A 20,139-nucleotide genomic window follows, 5' to 3' on the forward strand; every position below is an offset into this window, starting at 1 on the left:
CGATCAGTTTAGCCCTCTTTACACAGTGCTGTTTCCAGCACATGACAGTGGTGGCATTTCCAGGTCATGTTTTTCACTTGTGCAGATGGAGCAACCTCATTCAAAACAGAGCAACTGAACTCATTCCTAGCCAGAATTAATAAGGCAGCATAGTTCAAGCCACAAGAGCAAATCAATCCAAGCTAAAAAGAGATTAAGTAGAGATCTTCTGTATTTGTTTGTTTTATAATCTGTTGATCAGATAAAGGATGGCCTCATGGTTTATAGGAAACCATTTAGCACTGTCTAAGCAAGAACCACTTAAATGTCACAGTGGGCAGGTTCTAGTAAGACATATATGCTATGCAGATAAAACAGACTTTCTTCACAAATAAATAACAGGTCATCCATTTAGAAGAAACAAACCAACTGCTGTTTGCTTGCCACATGATCAACAAAGATAAATAAGTACATGTTAGCATGACTCCAATGTAAAGCTTCCAATGAGCAGACAGATCCAGGTCTAGAAAAATAACACAATGAGATGGCAAGATTGAATGGGCCTAAAAATAAGCATACCCCCCCAAAAAAAGAAAAAAATCACACAAGAGTAAATCAGCACATGGCAAGCATGAGCACAGCTTCTTCCATGAACTCAGCTAACATAACATGCCTTAGCCACAGAACAAACACAGCAAAACCAGATTGCTAGATGGAAACACATGTTCAAAAGGTACAGGAAACTTCCTCCAGGCATGTAAGAACAGTACGGTGAATTGCTGTGACTAAAGGCATGACCAAGGATTCTGAAGTAGCTGTTATATCTACAGAAAAGATTTCAGTTAAAAAATTTAGATGAAAGCATTTGAACTGTGAACGAATATAAATTGAAACACTAATGAGGATAGATGGTTTAAAAACATCAATACTGATAATCACCGGTTATTTAAGCAGAAAATACCCATGTAATTTCTTCTAAGAGCTTCTTGAAAACAATTGAAATTTTTTGCACATACATTATGCAGCGAACTGAAGATGCAAAGCTAGAGACGGCACAAAACGTAACATCTAAGTGCATCAAATCAAACAGCCTTAGTAAGAGCCACAGATCTTACTGAGTTTCCATACGTAAAACATTAAGAACTCGGTATTTAAAACAAACCAAACCAACCAAACAAAAAAACCAATCTGAAAATGCTGTGACACCTCCACCTCTTGTGTCACAGAGTGCATCATGCAGAAACAGAACTGGGGTTAAGTTTCTTATGGAGTGGATGGCCCCTGGTTAGAGGCTTAAGAGAGGGCTATATGCAGGTAGCATCTCACAAAACAAGTATTTTTAACATATTAAAAATTTAGTAGCCAAGTTAGAATCTATATTAAATAATGGAACTGAATATCCTTACGAAGCCTTGAAATTCCTTGTAATTAGTGTGGTTTCATTAATCTTTTTGGCAGAGAAAGAAAACAATAACTACTGAAGTGGGTAACTTACATAACCTCCCCCACTTGGCTCACTGCTCCACAGGTTACATGAAGGGAGAAGGCAGTCTAATCAAAACCATTAATCAGCAGTATCTGCAGAAAAGATGCCCAAAGGTACTTTCAGAAGAGAGAGACAACTGTCTGAGGACTGGTTGTCAAGGGATGATTTTAAAGGGCCTCTAGTTCACAGAGCAAACAAGAAGGACTACACATTAGCAGAAGTGCTGCAAAAGAAAAAGGCATTCTCAAAAATACAGAGCACCACTTTAAGCATGAATACACAATCTGGGGATGTCAAGGCTGGGAGATGTGCAGCTGGGAAATGCAAAGCCAAACAGCTAGGTAGAGTAAAACAGAGATACTCAGTTGTTTCGTTTTTGATTACTGACCATGCTTGTTGCTTCTGGAAATGCGTACGCATTATTAGGCATGCACAAGTATTTGTGTACAGAAACTGAGAATGGAACAACAAAAAAAATGCAATGGTTCTGCTTTCCAAAAACATTCATGACACTAAGCCACATATTTTCTATTCATTTTATCAAAAACTGTACCGCTTTGAAAAAAATAATACCAACACTTTAAGATGTGGCTCATGCATGTTGGTGATACAGACTCGTGCATGTGTGTACACACACAAACGTGAGTTAGGCTTCGTAATTAAGAAGCTACCCCTATCTTTAGAAGAAGGCAAGTCCTTGACATACCTGTAAAGGCATGTATCAACTAAATGTGGACTGAAACCATCCAAAAATCATTGCTAACAGTTTTCATCAACAAACTTTTTCCTCATTTTCTAAAATATATCTGACAAGGAATGATAAGTTTAAATTAAAAATATAGATAACTATCTTTCCATTAGTCACTGACACAGTTCAAACACAGTTTTTTGGCAAAGTAGTTACCATAATTAAATCTTTAAAATCAACATTTTGCAGATCACAGGATTTTACATCTACTCAGCCTAAAATACATTTATAAGATAAGTAACTGGAAAGAGTCTTAAGACACTAGTATTTTTCCACATGTCCAGCTAAAATTATTTTTATGTTGCTTCAGAGCTATTCTTTGACGGTATGTTCAACCACAGGCTCTGTAATAGTACTTTCTTTTTCCCTGTTAGTAACCTGAAGTAGCACAATTGCACAATCCAGAATTTCAGATGGGATTACTGAGACCTAAAACAATGGACTACTGGAAGGTTATTTAATGAAACAGGAAGTACGGTAATGAAACAGAAAAGTTATCAGTGGGCTGCTGATGCTTACAACAAAATCCCTCTCCTCAGTGTAAAATGTCATTTAAGTGTATAATTAAAATGCTGCTTAATGAGAAAAGGTTGAGAGATAAAATAATGGAAGCACTTGTATCCTCCTAAATTCACTTGTAAAAATAATTTGTAAAACTGCATACACGCAGAATACTATGGTACATAAATAGGAAGAGGCAATATTTACGCCTCAGACACTCTGCAGTTGAACAATGTTAATGTTTTGTAATATGCAAGCAATTCTACAGAAAAGGCAGATGACTAAATTAGAGTACAACCCATTCACAAAAGGTTCCATTTTGAAAACTACAGACAGCAGTGACATTTAGCACTTTTCAGAAGACTGAGGAAGAGTGTTTATGCAGAAAGGGAGACATATGCGAGTTTGTTTCCCAGTTTCACTCAGGCTTCCCACCTGAAGAGATGTTCCATTAACAAAAACCAGTCAGAGGCATCTTCTGTGCCATGCTGTACAGAATCGAGCTGCACACACCACTCCTAACTATTCTCTGCATGCCCTTGAATCAAACTCATTCCCAATTTTGTCTCCTCTAGAGTCTATTTAAGAGGGAAAGGAGGTTCTGCTGACAGCAAGAAAGGTATTTCACAGACTACAAAGTTCATATAAATTGGCAAAAAGTTACTCAAGGCATGTGATGCTACAGAGGACAGAATTTAATTCCTAGCAGTAAGCATTTGGAAGACAACAGTGAATCACAGATAAGTTATCAAAATCAACAACTAGTTATAATAAAAAGAAAAAAAGAAAAAAAAAAAAAGGCAGACTGTAAATCTGTAAAACTTTAAGGAAAAGTCTATTTTAAGCACGCACAAGAATATAGTTTACAGTATTGATAATGCTTCTTTAGGAAAAATGCAAAAACCAGTTTTACTTTCCTCTGAAATGACCTAAAACAGAAGCCCTTACTATACTCCTGATTGTCAGTAGTTCTTCCGTTCATACAGCACTCCTTCAGCTTTATCACTTTTCAGAGTAGAACCTGGGTGGCTTAAAGTAAGCTAAGGATCATGTACTTAGAAGTTTTCATTTCATCTGCTTTGCTTGTGAAGACATTGAGCATCATCAGACTTCTAGAATCAAATTCATAAATGCTGCTGAAAACTGACATGTCTGGTCATTATTCATCTTGTCTGAGTAGCAACTTGATGCTGCATAATGCAAGGGTTAATATCTATAACTGGTGTCTTTCTAAATAAATATTCCATCTTTATGCATAATGAGTATGTGAATTATTTATCTGAATTTAAAAAAAAAATACATTTAAGAATAAAACCATGGATGTTGCAGTGTTCTTTAAACTGTGCTGGACACTTAAGAGCGTAGATTAAAATTCTGCTGTGACACTGGGGCATACATATCATTTTACTGCAACATGTGTCAAAGATTACCTGCTTCTGTTCTTTCATTTATTTTTGAGAACTGAAGGCTTAATAACCTTGTATGCTGCTTTTAGTAACTGACACGTTAAAGAACATTTGCAGTAAATACGTTCATATTTGAGCATAGCTTAGGAGAGTTTGAGAGACAACAAAACTTTTGAGGGCAGCAAGGGCCTCTGGTGCTCTTTTTGAACACAAATATTGCTGACATCTTAGGTCAGCTGAAAATGCATGGTCAGATCTGTGATAGGAAAAAGTAAGAATATTATTTTTAAAAAGAAAAAAATAGAACTGGAATGTGAAAAAAAACAACACAGTCACATTTAGAGAGCTCAAGACCAAGAATGCAGTTTTCATGAAATGACGTAACTTCTAATTGTCTCCTGTAAAATCTACTCTTGCTATACCAATCCTTAGATTGCAATCATTACCCATATTTCAGATGATCCTTTATGATAAAGAGCAGTAATGCAGAAAGAGAATCCAATTTACTCCTTGCACTGCAAGGACAATTGCTGCTGAAATTATTCACAAACCAGGACTGAATTTGGCAAAACTGTCATTCAGAATGACAGATTTGTAAAGATAATACACATTTTACATATCTGCTTCTTTTGCCTTCATTAAACTATGAAAAAAACCCACGGTGCATTTTAGCTAGACTAACTTAACTAGACTAGTTTTTAATTGCCCATTTTGACATGCATGTTCTTTCCCTGACCCTTATCACTTGTTAAGTAGTTAGATCCTGTCTCAAAATATACGAGCTTTATTTCCCTATTGACAAATATATACTTCAGAAGCATAAACTTAAAATAAATGGAAAGCATCTTCTTCAACCATACAAATAAAGACCAAGAAAAAAAATGTGTAATGTTGTTTAACTGAGGTTATGGTAAAGACCAAAGCTAATTCAGATATGCTTTAAGAATGAAATTAATTTTTTGTTCCTTAAGTAGCACTAAAGAATGACAGTCAGCTGCATTTCATGGCAAGACAACTAACAGTAATAAAGGTACAGAAAAGAGAAATTATTCTAGCTGAAAGGGAAGCAAAACTCAAAGAATTACCACATTCAACTCAAAGGATAATTTCTTATCTTGGATTTTAGAACATAGCAAGACAGCACAAAATTATACAACTAGGGAAGAAAATATGTAACATTTTAAATTATTCAAAAGTGCTTGTAGAACAAGTTCGGAAAACTACAGACCTCTATTCTGTCCTCAAGAATATATAGAAATTTAGGGAAAAAAATAAACTTGAAAAAGACAACAGTTACAGATAAGGGTATAAGATAAAATGGAATGAAATGCAATGTGAAAAACTGTTAGAAACTAGGTTGTGCCAATCTACCCTACCCAACATCAGTAAAAATATTTCTAGGCAGAGGAAAGAAGACAGTTCTAGTCACACAAGTCTCCCGAATGTTATCTCAACAAATGTTCGAAATCTGCAAAATTTTTATTCAAAACTTGTTTAAAAGTAAAAAGCAGGGCAGCTCCAGCTCAGAGATCCAGTCCTCATATGCTTGCTTCACAGCTAAAACACCCAGGGGCTTTCTGTGAGACACAGGAAACAGCAGGAGGCAGACAACATCCTGCAGCCTAGTCTGAGGAAACATCTACATGAGGTTCACAGTGCAACTACAGTTTTGATTTAACAGATTAAGTTCTAGTGTAATCTCTGTGAGTGACAGTAAAATATGTGACATGTTGCAATTAGGGTATGCTATCAGATAAAAGGGGCACGTTACAGAAAGAATGGGACTTTAAAAAGAACATGTTTCAAGTCGGTTATTGTTGGGCCTAATCTATTGTTGACACCAATATTATTACTGGCTTAACTGAAGCCACAGTAAAAGAGTTAGGAGTGTGTCAATGAAAATCCATCAATGAAACAAAAGTTATGAGGTACTGTCTGTAGAGAGGGAAGATTAAAACACTATGAAACAAAACTGGGTATCTTGAGGATCTGAAAACTAGAAAGACATGAACTTAATAGTAGATAAAAGGACTACATACAAGGATTAATTAAAAAATATGTTATAACTTAGGAGCTCATAGATGGAAATATCAAAAGGATCCAAGCATATTAGTTCGTGGTACCTTGAACCCCTCATCAGGAAGACAGAGACAATGGGCAAATGATTTTGTAACACATCAACCCTGATACAGTCAGTGCAGACAAGGAGGTACTAATGCCACTCTCCAACAGTCAGGTAGGATGTAAGCTGGAATACATCACAGCTAACTTCCATCTAAGAGAGATGCTTAAAAAAAAGCTGCTCATGTGACTAAGGGAATAGAAAGCAAATTTACTGAGAAGAGGTTTAAAAACCTCAACTTGTTTTGTCTGGCAAAATTAACACAGACAGTATATATGACTGGCATCCAAAAATATCTCAAGGGAAGCATCAGGAGGGAAAATAATTATTTAAAACAAAGGACAATGCTGGCGTAAGAACAAATGAGTATTAAATGGCCATGAATAAATATACATTGAAAGTTAAGTTTCTAATGATCAAAGCAGCAAGATCCTTAAGAAGTTTTACTTGGGAAGGTGGCATTCGGGGAGTCTTCCTGCAGAAATAGTGGGAAAAATCAAATGGTTTTTAAGATGCGACTTGATCAGTTTATAAAAAAAACAGCATAACAAGCTTGTTTATGAAAAGAACTGAGTCAATGTACTAGCAGAACCCTTACTACCGTGTGCTCCTGTGATTTTGTGACATGCTGATCCGTATAGAAATTTCAATCATTTCTTAAACACATGCAGTTCAACTGGTGCTGAACTACTGCTGATGAGAATTATATAAAGATTAGCAACCAGTGATTTTCAAATCTCATCCTTGATGTCATCAATCAGACTAAGACTGCATGCAAGCAGATTCCAAAATGCATACTGGAAGAGTATGGAAAATTCTCTAGAACTTCCTTTCAGAAGTTCCACGCAGTCAGTGATCACCATTAAAAACTTACTTGTATTTCACTCTTTTAAGAAAATTGAAGTCTGCAGGGTGTTTCTGAAAGGGTGAACAGATGGCTCAAACCTTTTTAAAAAACAACCTCCCAAAGAATTGCGGGTTTCACTTGACTTGAGAAAGAGAAGCAGGCTCTTAAAGTTATCCTAAGATGACCCCATTATCATCAGCTCAAGGAGATAATATGTAAGTTCCAGGGCAAGCACCATAACTGGAGCTTGGGAAGAGGGTGTACACACTACTGAAAGGCTCCAAACTTGACAGCTTTCAGAGTTTCACATCCATAAAGTAACTGACTGAGAAACCCATCTAAAGAAACTTCTCCATAAATGCAGACAGAATCCAAGAGCCTGGTAAGCATTCAAATAGGTGAAACTCAGATTTGTGACAACTGATAAAACTATTCTTGTCATTTAAAAATCATCCTTGGAATCTGTTCTTTCTTACTTTTTAGGGAAAGCAGTTAAGCTATGTTTTTATTAAGGCAGAAAATTTTAAAATGGTCTAGAAAATGCTGTGCTCAAACAGGTTCAGCTTCACTCACTTCCTCACTTGGAAGCTGAGACAGTACAGCTTGGATAAACAAAGCATTTGGGCTGGACCACCAGGCCCAAAGGGTATCAGTGGTTCAGTGCTTGGTGGTTGGCTGGTAACCAGTGGAATACTCCACAGGTCAATTCTGGGACCCCTACATCCCTCAACATTTTTATCAACAACTTGGCGGATGAGATAGAAAGCACCCTCTGCAGATCTGTGGACAACACTGAATCAGGGGGAGTGGATAAAACACCAAATAGTAGAACTTCAGTCTAGACAGACCTTGAGAAACTTGAGGCTTTGGCTAACAGAAGCCTCATGCAGTTCAACAAGGAGAAACACAAAATTTTGTACCTGGGTTGAACAACCCTGAGCATCAGTACAGGCTGAAAACCAACTGGCTCAGTAACAGCCCCCTGGGAAAGAACTTGGGGGTTACAGTGGATGCCAAGCTCAGTATGAGCCAACAGCACGTCCTTACTGCAAACAGGGCAAACCACATACTGGACTGTTCATTAGGATGAATGCAGCAGCAGATCAAGGAAAGTTACTCGGCACAGTGAGGCTGTACATAGATGGAATCCTCCATCCAGCTTTGCGTTGCCAGGTCAGAAGAGATTAGATGAAACAGGAGAGGGTCCAACAAACAGCTGCTCAGGTGGACAAGGCCTAGAGTATATGGCCTATGAGAAGAAGCTGAAGGGGCCAGGTTTGTTCTTTTTGACAAAGAGGAGGTCCAGCGAATATTCAACAGCAGCCTACAACCACTTGAAGGAATCAAAGATTAGAGAGCTAAACTTCTTGCAGTAGTTGCAGATGGTATGGAAAGCACCAATGGTCACAAATTATCGCTTGGGAGTTTTAAATTGGGCAAAGGAAAAAAGAGGAAATGAAGGATTGAAACATGTTACTCAGACTGGTTGCAAATCTCCATCCTTGGAGCTTTTTAACTCATCCAAAGCCACTGCCGACCTGATCTAGTGTTATTAAGAGACATACTTAAAATGGGAATCAGTGAAACAGGATCAAGAGAACCCTTTACAGTTTCTATGATCCCACTCAGCTACTTCTCACTCTATCACCATGGTTTTAACTTTGTCTTCTTAACATATCAGTGTTTTTCTTGTCTTCCTCTATTTGTTGACCATCATTAGCTACTGAAATTGTAGTAAACAATAGCTTCTGCTAAGAATAACAAAATTCTTAAGATTCACCTGGTTTTTAGTGCATTAGTAACTTAGTCTTCAGTTCAGCACGAAGTATTGTTTTTGCCACAATGTACACTAGTATTTAAAATACTAGCTTGATGTGAAATAAAAGTAACTGCTTAAAATTTTGTTTAACTCATTACATATTTATGAAGGCTTTTGATTATCAGTCCCTCTGGATGACCACCAGAGAATCATCACCATTCTTACTAAGAGACAGAGTCAATTGCAACAGGAAAGTTGCTTTAGAAATAAAGATCATACAGAAATTTTAAGAGTTTGCCTCAGATAGGTATGTTCTTTAAAACAAAATTAAAAGTTATATGCCTGAAATCACATCCTGTCTCAGTAATCATGACAAGTTGCTTTCAAACAAACATTTCACATGCACAAGAAAATTTCAGCACTCTCACAGAAGACAAAATGGCCACGTAATTTTGAGGGGAGGATTGAAAAGCCACAATGAAGCCTGGAAAAAACAACTGTAAAAAAACTGATGCAATATATCAGCTAATAAGACCAAGAGTGAGGATATAAAAGATTATTACATACTTGTTTTTCTAGACATTACGTGACACAGGACACCTCTTCAGTGACAAGAAGGGATGACTTTTCTATAATCACATCAAGTTAGTTACAAAAAACAATTCAGAATTCATTTTTACCCCACATGAAATGAAAAACACTATGGAAGGGAAAGAAGAATCATTATAAAGATGTGGGGTTTGCACTTTCAATAAAGATGTGGTGACTTTGCACCTTCAATAAATCTAACATTTGTTTTGTTAGGAATTAGAAAATACTTAAATCCCAGAACAGTAAGCAAAATAGTTTAAGTTCACTGACTTGAAAAAACATTCTTTTATGCTACACAGCCCTAAAATAAATACTTAAAAGGAACTAAGAATATGCCACTATATCTTGGTTTTCATTTTCCTTCAGATAGAAGTGCTAGAATAAACATTCTTACTAGTTTACGTTGCTATGTTTTTATGAGGTTAATAACTGAACTGTCAATCAAGGCCTGTATAAATACAGTAATTAAATACCTTCTGCTTTAGAAGCACTTTTATTTACAAGAGAGCTAGCCAAGATTTCCAAAGGACTGCATGGTCTGGTTCGCTTTGATCTCTTTTTAAGTACAAGTTTCTTTATACCTCTTGTTTTGCTATTTATTATACCCTTTGTGTAATCAGGTACGGAAAGAGCACCTGCTTAAAACAAATACTTCAGGAAAAGTGTTACTTAGAGGAATAATTATGCAACATACAGTTCACTAAAATAACTTGTGAAGTCCTTTTCCAAGAGCACTTCTGTTGCTATACTAGCAAGAGAAGTAAGAGCACAATGGGCTCAGAATGAAAATAGGGTAACATCACTTAAACCCAACATCACAGATATAACCTGGCACATATACCAACACATTAATTAACACTCAACTTTGATATACATACACAAACATGCATATATGAATGTATATAAAGTGATGTATAAAACATAGCTTAAAGTAAAATATACATTTTTACACATATAAAATAATTATTTTTAACAAACTAGAAAGTTGAACTGTGCATATGCATGTGTGTGCACATGTGTATGTACATACATATGTATGTATACATACACTTATAAATAGAATTAGGAGATAGGTATGTATCTCTAGAAAATCTCCAAGAACTCTGTTCAACCACTGCCTACATAACTATTATCTTTAATCTCTTGCCACAAATTAGCATTGTGAATTTTACCTCCAAACTACCCACACACTTTCTCTCTGTCTAGAAGTAGTCTGTGAAGAGTAACTGCTTTTTCCTTAGTATGATGAAGTTAATGAATAAGGGATGTATATATTATGCATGGAACAAAACAGAATAATTATATCAATTCATACTAATGAAAACTTTTATTGCTACAGCAGAAATTAGATTATCTACTCATGTGGTTAGGTTTACAGTAATTTTTGTTTCATTGAATGCATTTTACTCGTTCAGTAAAAACAAACATTAAGATTATGCCCTTAATCTATTTAAAACAAAGGGATGGACTGAAGTTACCTCAGGCCAGCATGTATATTTTTAGGATGTTTCACTCTAGGTAAACTTTCATTCAGGTAACTTTATCATGTTCATCTTTCTATTTTCTGGCTCTGACTTAAGACAGCATGTTATGAAGATCCTTCCTGTTCAGGAGAGCATAGATACACATTTGCACATCAGTCCCTTAAGTGTATATTTAGGCCCCAAAGATTTGACTGGGATTTATGTGGGTTAATGTTTTTTCTGACTCTCTCTATATATGAGATGAAATTCAGAAGTAAAAATGGCTGTATAGACTTTAGTCATTTCAGACAGATACACACGCTGTGTTCCTAAAATTGGCAGAAAACACAGTCAGAGAGCATCCTCAGCCTCAAGGAGAACAGTCCATATTTTCTGCTACAGGTGATCTTGGATAGCTTTAGATCAGACTCGAAAAACAAACCAAGTAATTGAAGTAGTAACACAGAGGGAAACAGATTAGGAGCTTGTTTTCAATTTGGGTCTGTTTCTGCACAAAACTTTCATAAATTTTACCTTCAATTTACAAGTTAATAGCACCTTATCATCATTATTCCTATTATAAAGGCACTTAGAAATAGGAAGCCTGTTGAAAATTATGTTTAAACAAGCATATTGTTATTGAACTATTAATCAGAAAAAGCCATAACGGTTATCTGAGTCAGCCTGAACTTTTGCATGTTTTCTTCAGACAGTTCTGAGATTAAGTCTTCTAAATCTGTCAAAGTCAATTAAAAAAAAAAAAAAAAAAGAGCCAGAGCATTAAAAACAAAAAAGTTGAGCAAAATACACGTGGCCTGTTTTTGGCAGACAGAAGGGAAAGGGATTTCTTTTAAGAAAAACAGCCCTCTTGCAAGACAATGTACTGCACCAAATCCTTAATATATTCTTTGCAAGCATTCACTGGAACAACTAAGGTGGCATGGAGGGAACAGGCTGCAAACAATGGCATAGATGGAGCTAGAGGAAAAAGACCAGAGGCATTTAAATGGCTCAGTCATCTCGTGAAATCTCACTGTCACCGACCAAGTGCTTGAACGGAAAAGCTGCAACAGACCAAGGCTGCCAGAGAAAATCCATTAGGGAATCACTAACTAGATCCAAGACAAAGCAATCCCAACCCTTCCCTCCGCAGCATGCGGTCCAAGAGGTACAGAGCTCAGAGGCCAGTTTTGTGAATCAAGCCGTACTTGCATTTCCCTGCTGGAGCTGGCCTAAGAGGCTCAGCACTCTACTGCCTCACCGCTGTCCTTCCCATGGACCGTCGCTGCGGTCAGCATCCTTTCACGTGTAGACATACCTGAGGGGGCACACACAGGCCTTCTGCCGGTGGTGCATCTCCAGGTCAGCACTGAGTGTTTACGGGCTAGAGTCAATCTGAGTATCACCTCTAGAGAAACTGTCCCAAGGGCTATCTGATTTTACAACACTGATGAGCCATTACAGCTTGACCACACTAGTGCCACCAAAGTTTCTTTCAGCTTATCCCGAAACAGTACGGGCCACTCCTCTGTGGGCAACACAGACCCATCTCAGAAATCCTATAGGAGCCCAGTATGATGCACTGCACATGTCTAATAATGCTGCTGTTGAGACTGACAGAACATCCTCGATGTAAGACAGATTTTTCAGCTGTGAAGTTAGAAATATTGGAAGTGTTAGCCTGCCAGACGTGGAATATTCAACAGGAATCATGTACTTATGATGTATTTCATGTACTTGAAGCTACAACTCTAGAGTGGCTTAGTGAAAAGGAAGATAAAACTAGACTCATTTAATTTAAGGATAATATTATGAAAAGAGAGGTTTGCAGTGGAACATTCAATTTGCAGTGTTTTTCTCTAACCGTTCAGAGTGTAAAATGCCATTACTTATGGTCTTAAAAACCTTAGTATTCATACAAAACCTTAATGTTAAAGGAAAAGGACATGTCAATTTAGGAGAAAAAAAATAATCAACTTGGCGTTTTTAAAAGTTAGTTTGATTTTACTCAGCGACCTTCAAATGCGCTAGCAACCACTTAATGAGAAGTGCTGAACACTGAACCTGCAATAAAAACAAAGCAAGCAGAGGGCAGTCATGCATGTTGACTGCCTCACAGCCAATAGTGCATATTCAAAACATGTTCACATCTACATAGTTTTAATCTTATAATAAGTAGAAAGGTAAGTTTCTGCTCTCTAAGTGCTTGAAGATATTGATAGTCACCAACATTTACTGACAGCTTTCAGTGAAAATGAAGACTTAAAGAATTACTATGTAGATGGCAATTAAAGTTGTTCCTTTCCTTTCAAATATATCTATACCAACACTGAGAACATGGCAGCATTCGTACTCAATTTCCTAACATCATGAATACTTATTCCATGGAAGATGTTTGTTAAGTTCAGAGCTAAGTATTTCTCTGCATATGCATTTTCCATTCGCTAAAGACTAAATACAGAGGAGCATCCCTGCTTCCAAAATGCACATATATGCACATATACACCAGTTACTTTGTGTAAAAATCACCAGGTTGCACTGGACCATTCTATCCTTGCTTAAAAAAAAATGCTTTTAAATCGAAGAATTGAAGCTTCTCCTTCCTGGAACCTCCTCCACCAAGGTGAGAAGCTAAGGGAATTCTACCTACCTCTGATCCTTTCTTTTAACCCCAGCATCTATCAGAAGCTGCTGGTTATTCTTTGTGAGGACTTTACAATATTTATATACCAACTCAAAAAATTCTGTTTTCAGACAAGCCAGGATGATAATTTTTTATTACTCTAAGGACTAAAGTTTGTCCCCAGTCAAATGGCAAACTGCCCGGAAGGTAATTTCTGATCATACTCATCCCTTAAAAAAAAAAAAACAGATAATAGCCAGAAATACCAGGTATTTGACAAGAAGAATCTTGTCTAGTTAGAAGCAACGGCAGCTTTAATTAGCACTGGACTAGAGATCAAAAAAGTATCTGATATACGTGTGTGTACTGCTCCACTGGTCTGCATTCCAGTATTTATATATATACATATATAGACAACATACAGACACATACATGTGCGTGTGTGTGTGTGTGTGTAAGAATTTAGGTGAAAATATTACTACTACTGTAACTCACTACTTGGGCAGAAGAGAACTCCTCTATGATGAGAAAATTTTCAAAATTAATTTCAGTTAACATATATAAAGTTATTTTGGCTGTCATGTACAGATCCACATTAAACATTACAATACATATTCTATTTTAGTTTTAGAATCTCTTAATCTCAAGACATCATAATTCTTCATGTGATGAATACCAGATCCTATAATCAACTAGAGCAAACATTTACTTTAGATGATCTGCAAACTGTAGCAACACTAACAGGAGAAAAAAAGTACCCATGAAAAAAACCCAGATTTATTAAGCATATACTACACCCCAGTTTCTTGCAAAGTGCAGGGAATCAGCAAATTCACATTGTAAACTGACTGCACAAGCAAACTGGAAATGGCTATTTAAACAAAACATGAGCGGCAAAACTCATCGGCCTAAAGAACTCACTGCCGTTCAACGTCCTACTTCGGTCGATCTGCATTAAACCCAGTGTCCTACTCAGGTCTCCGACACGGCCCTCGGAGTGGCGCCTCCAGCGGGGCCGGGCCGGCGGCAGCCCCCCTCAGCGGCCTGCTCGGGCGGGGGGCAGGCCCAGGCCCCAGCGCAGGCCCCGCACTGCGAGCGCCGGGTGGCACCGGCGCTGGGCAAATCCTCCACCTGTGAAGTGACTGGCTAAACTGGCATAAACACCTCTGCTGTGCAGGGCTGGGAGAAGGGGTGGTTATTCCCTCTCAAGTACACCGTGAGGTATCTATGCAGAGCGCACTTTCTGTAACCAAATATAAACGGGCTAATTGCAGAGGACTCCTTTTCCAACCCTTCCTCACTACTTTGTATTTATGTGGCAAGAATTTCATTCCAAGTCTTGTAGACTTGAAATTATTTTAACATTTAAGGAAATTATATTCCCAAATCAAGTATACAACAACTAAACTAAACCCCCCCTACAGGTTAGTGTTAGCAGGACCATTTAAAAAATGTCAATTATCTGGAATTCAAAGTATCATTTAATCAAATACACACACAGATATCTAATAGATATATATATACACACACATATATGTATATATGTATGTATATACACACAAGCATGTGTGCACACACACACACACGTGAGCGTTAGAAGTTTTGTGAGAGTCTCTCAGAAGGAGAAAACAGAGAGAAAAATTTGTTTCTAACTTTCTTTGCACTAGAAAGCTCAACCTGTATAGTTACATGGACTACTGTAAACAGTCTTTATGCAGCTTCTCTCTCTTCTGTTTGCAAGAGCTGCACACAGTTGTTATTTTTCAAGTATTAATTTTCCAATTCATTATTTCATTGCCCATGTTAAAATTAAAGAGACACATCAATATTTAATGAAAACAGGATATGATTCTATCTCCTGTAGAGCACAACATAGAGTAATGCCTTCGAGTTTCCAGTGAACCCGTAAGACTGAAGTTTGGCAGCAGCCCCAAGCTCTGCTCAAGAAATCCCTCTCCATCACTGCCCCAGTTCTATGCTCCCCAGTTGCACCAACCCAGCTGTTGATGCAAACATGCTGGGGGTGACCCACAGCAGAGCCCCACCAACAACTGAACGAGCACAACCGAGCGGCAGGAGCCACAGTGTGTAGTTGGTGATTTCTTCAACTCGGGTCTCCTCAAACTGCAGACCAGGTTTTCAGAGAATGGATCTTCTCTAGCACAATCTAGTATTGCCTTGTCCTCAGATTGAGACAGATGGTTCTTGCTGACCTTTCTAACACCCTTTTGATGACCACAAAGCCAGTTCAACATGCTTCCTTGCCTCTGCTCTCCAGCAGGGATGGCCGCTGCAGATGTAACTTAAAACAGGTGTCAGCAGCGTTAGGCATCCCCTCACTCTCTTTCTCATGGATTGAGGGGGCCTTTTTACACAGTTCTAATGCAAACACCCAAAATCATTCTTTTACATATGACTGGAAAAAAAACAAATTAAATCAGGTTAGTGATCAGACCTAGGTTATAGTTCATGCAGTCATTCAATCCAGTGCTTCACAACTGATCAAGACCTTCAAACAATGGACCACCATTGTGTCGTCACTACGTAAACACCCCAGCTGCATGGCAATTATAATGTACAAAATTTGCATAAATAAGGAATGGAACATCAACAGACTAAAAGCAGCAAAAGACATGATAGGCCTATAATTTTTGTATAAAGGATGCTATATATGAATTTTTAATGGAGATAAGAGAGAAAAAGGGAAACACAACACAAAGTATGTTAATGAAACATGGCAGTAGAGTTAAGTTGCCAGTATTGTTCCAATAAATTTTTCTTCTGGAAGTCTACACAAACTCACTACCACACCAACTGTATCAGTTTCATAGGAACTCTTCTTGAGAGAACAACCAGAAAGTCCAACCTTTTTTAGACAGATGCCCAGAATAGCCCAGCAACAAGGTAATTCCCCATGGGCACAGAAGAGAGATTTAAACCCCTAACCTAAAATCAGGCAAACTAGCAACCTGTGGAAGGTCCCAATGGTGGCATCAGAGCTGGTGTCTGCCTCTGTCCACAGACTGCCCCTTGATGCAAACAAAACATCCCGCAGGCAACAGGACAAGCAGCTCAAAACCATATGTCTTTCACACAAGCTCCTACAGATGCAAGTTGCTAAAATGCTAGTGCTTTTGAAGTAAACTTCCAGATTTAAAAGTGAGGGAAAAATTTTAATATACTAGTTCTGTTCCGGCAAAACACTAAACAAAACAAGTTTAGAGCTCCGGAAGAGAAGTTGCCCAAGTGCAGCTGCACCCCAGGGATGTGGCTGCAGGGAGCTACGCAGCAACGGTGACACCTCGTGGCGCCAAACCACTGAAACACAGACCTCTTCCTAAACACAACCTACCTTAAACCCACCCGTGGGATTCAAGGAAGCTTTACAAATAAAATAGCCAAACCAACTCTACATCATTCTATTTCTAAACCAGTATCTTGAAATCAAATCTCTGCCTCTGTTTTTGTACCTCCTGTCTCTCACTGACCTGTTAGAGTGCTTTCTTTTTCCTATTTCATGGTATTGATGACTACATGGGGGAAACAGTAGAACTGACTATGTACAATGTTTAATGCAAAACTGCTAAATGAATAAAGAAAAAGAAGCCAGCCCAGCTTTAACGTCTTTTGGTTAAAATGACTACAAAGAAATCAACGTAAATAAAAAGTTTCAGAGAAGCAAGTCAACAGTGTCAGTTACATAAAAATTAACATTGTTTTTTAATTAATTCAGTTCAGCTATATAAGTTTACTTTTCTTCATTATGGCATCTCCCATCCCCTATTGATGCTCAAATGCATTACTTTCTGCAATTTCACAAACAGATCTCAGATTACATATCATACTGCATAGTTTTTGAGAAGTCAGTTTGCCTTCCAACTGCAGAAGTTAGTGTGAAGTTTTTCTCCAGGACACAAGCTTAGAAAAGCTGAAGTACAAGTGCTCATATAGAAATTAAAAAAAAAAAAAAAAAAAAAAAACCAAAAAAAACCCTTTAAATGCTGTTACAAAAACAAAGTGAGAAAGCAAGAAATGAGAAACACTGTTCATTGCTCTACTTGGGTTTCAGGGGTTAAGGGAGTGAATTTCAGGTTTGGGCAAGAAGCGATTTGGGTTTAGGACAAAGCAGGCATAACTTCATGCAGTAGTAACGATATTTCAAATAATTTCAGGGGAAAGAGTTTTTTTCTAAGGGAAATCTCCCTCCAAACTCCCACCTGTATTTCTTCCTCACATTCATACATGCATAATAACTAATTTTACAGGTGACAACTGAAATTAATTATTTCAAACAGCAAAAATGGCACCTATCTATCATCTAAAAGGTGAAAGATTAGTATCACACAGGGACATTCAGTTTCTCATGTGCATGAGAATTATATTAGCTACATAGATCAACACTAAGGAACCACTGTATAATGAGTTAAAAAAAAAAAAGAGTGGAATTTTTGAAGTTAAATCCTAACAATTGCCTTCTTTCAGAAATTGCATACCTTGTCTGTGATTTGAAAATCCATTAGGAATTTCTGAACTAGTTACCATAATATCCATAGTGTGACCACTCTGTGGCCCCACAGACTCACCCAGGAGTATTTTTTAATGAGTTTATTCTGTGTCCGGGGTTATTTTCACATCCCTACTGGAGCAGGAACCTCAGCTACAGAGCACAGGGCATGGGCATGCTTCATTTGCTGCAGAAGCTTAAGGAAGGGGCTGAAGGCCAAAGAAAACATGGGGGTGCTTGTGCACTAACTGGAGGGTGCAGAGAAACAGGAATGCTCAGGACTGGGGAGTTTTAAGAGTCAGAGGAGAATTGGCTTTACATAAGAAAGTGAAATAGTAGAGGATCTGGAGCCAGACTACAGAGTTCAAGGACAGACTCACTTGGAGAAGAAGCAGCTTTGCAAGCTGCAATTTTTGGAGGTTGGAGGAAAGAGACATGAATGAGAGACAGGGTGTTCTAGAGTGAGAAAACTAAAGGGAAAAATCTCAAATTAGTAGGCATGAGATTACCTCCAGGTCTGCTCTAGAGATAAGGGAACACACGTGTGACAACTGTTCCTCTTCTTCATGCCCCTATCTTTGTTGCCAAGAGCAGTACGGCTAGTTTGTGACTACACGAGAGACCGGGCATTTTGGAAGAGCTGCTGGTACCAAAAACCTTCCCCTTCTGTGAAACTGCACGTGAGTACAAATTAACTCTCAGTGCTTAACAGCAGATATTTTTGGCCCTACCACTTATTTCCTGGCAGCACAGTTTAAGCAAAGCTAGATGTTATTGTAACATCATGATTCAAATATATCCATAAAGCAAGCAACATTTTCAAATTGTTGTTGGCTAAGGTCATGTTTTGCAAAGTTACAATTGGTACCAACTGAAGCTTACCTATTTTTTTTGGCATTTTCATCCTTCCCTCTTTTAACCCCAAAAATTCTTGTAATCAGAGCACTAAAAAGAAGTGTAGATGAATTTCTTACCTAAAGGAAAAAGAAAAGAACATGAACAAGGTTTTTAAAATCCCTTTGAAATGTAGTATTTTTTTTAAATACAGCCACTAATGTACAGTCAAAAAGAAGAACAGCTGAGTGAAGGACAGAGCATGCCTACTGTTCAGAGGTCAGCACATGGAAACAATTAATTCAGACCATCATTCCTCTTAATCAAGATGGCACTAATAGAAAGTTCAGATTTTTTGGAGACATCCATCTTTAATAGAAATGATACATACAGGTTTTTAGTGGTTCAAAGCATTCATCCTTATGCATAGCAGAGCATGAAATGTTCTACCTTAACATGCCATAGGGAATATGATCATTTATTGAAAAACAGTGGGAATGAATGTAAATGCACTCCTTACTAGCTAGGTGCAACGACTCAAAATTTAACAGCCAGATATTTTTTATCTCTAAGGTAACCTTTTTCCCTACTTTTTGTCAATATCAGCGCTTCACATTAGAGAAAAATTAAACAAAACCAAAAAACGTTATCAAAACTATTACTTTTTTGTAGGTCTATATTATTCATTATTGTACCTTACAATATTATACCATGTAACAATCCAGAAATTGTGGTACTGCCATTTATAAACATGACCAAAGCTTCACTGAACAGCACCACTCTATTCTGTTAAATTAGAGAGGCAAAATTAAGAATTAACTTACTGCCCAGACAGGTGACATAAACCCCAGAATTGCTGCTTGTATTCCATCTGCAACATAAGGCATGATGTTCTCACCTAAACGTGTATCCCTAAACAGAGCTCGAAGGATATTTAAAGCATGAACCTGTAGGGGTAGAAGAAATATAAGAAATATATATTCACTGGAGCATATCTTAAATTTAATATATGTTAATTACAGCAGTGAACATGCAAAACAAAAATAATCCATATGCACATTTACACCACTTTATTTCCATATTAGATATAAGAATACTGCTATTTAAAAAATATATTAAAACAGTGTAGCAGTAAACACTGTTAAAAACAATTAGTTTAAAAATATATTCCCCTAACAAGTACAGCCCAGGCATTGCAAGCGAAGGCCAGCATTCTTTTTTCCTTAGCTTATCATGGCTGTAAAAATAACTTCCAGAGTTTAGAATCATCTTTTCC

The 20,139-nt window shown here is 37.5% G+C and overlaps 1 protein-coding gene across 2 annotated transcripts in view; it reads right to left on the reverse strand.

Moving 5' to 3' along the window:
- THADA (THADA armadillo repeat containing) overlaps window positions 1-20,139 on the reverse strand; it is a 164,757-nt gene that overhangs the window by 107,822 nt on the left and 36,796 nt on the right. For both annotated transcript variants that reach the window (XM_042789349.1, XM_042789350.1), the window contains exons 25-26: window positions 19,688-19,810; window positions 18,912-19,003 (exon numbers count right to left, since the gene is read on the reverse strand). In XM_042789349.1, coding sequence (XP_042645283.1) covers window positions 18,912-19,003; window positions 19,688-19,810 — 215 coding nt within the window. The remainder of the gene's footprint in view (window positions 1-18,911; window positions 19,004-19,687; window positions 19,811-20,139) is intronic.

This window comes from Tyto alba, unplaced genomic scaffold, assembly GCF_018691265.1.
Source record: "Tyto alba isolate M040663 unplaced genomic scaffold, T.alba_DEE_v4.0 Super-Scaffold_16, whole genome shotgun sequence".
Lineage (NCBI taxonomy): Eukaryota > Metazoa > Chordata > Aves > Strigiformes > Tytonidae > Tyto > Tyto alba.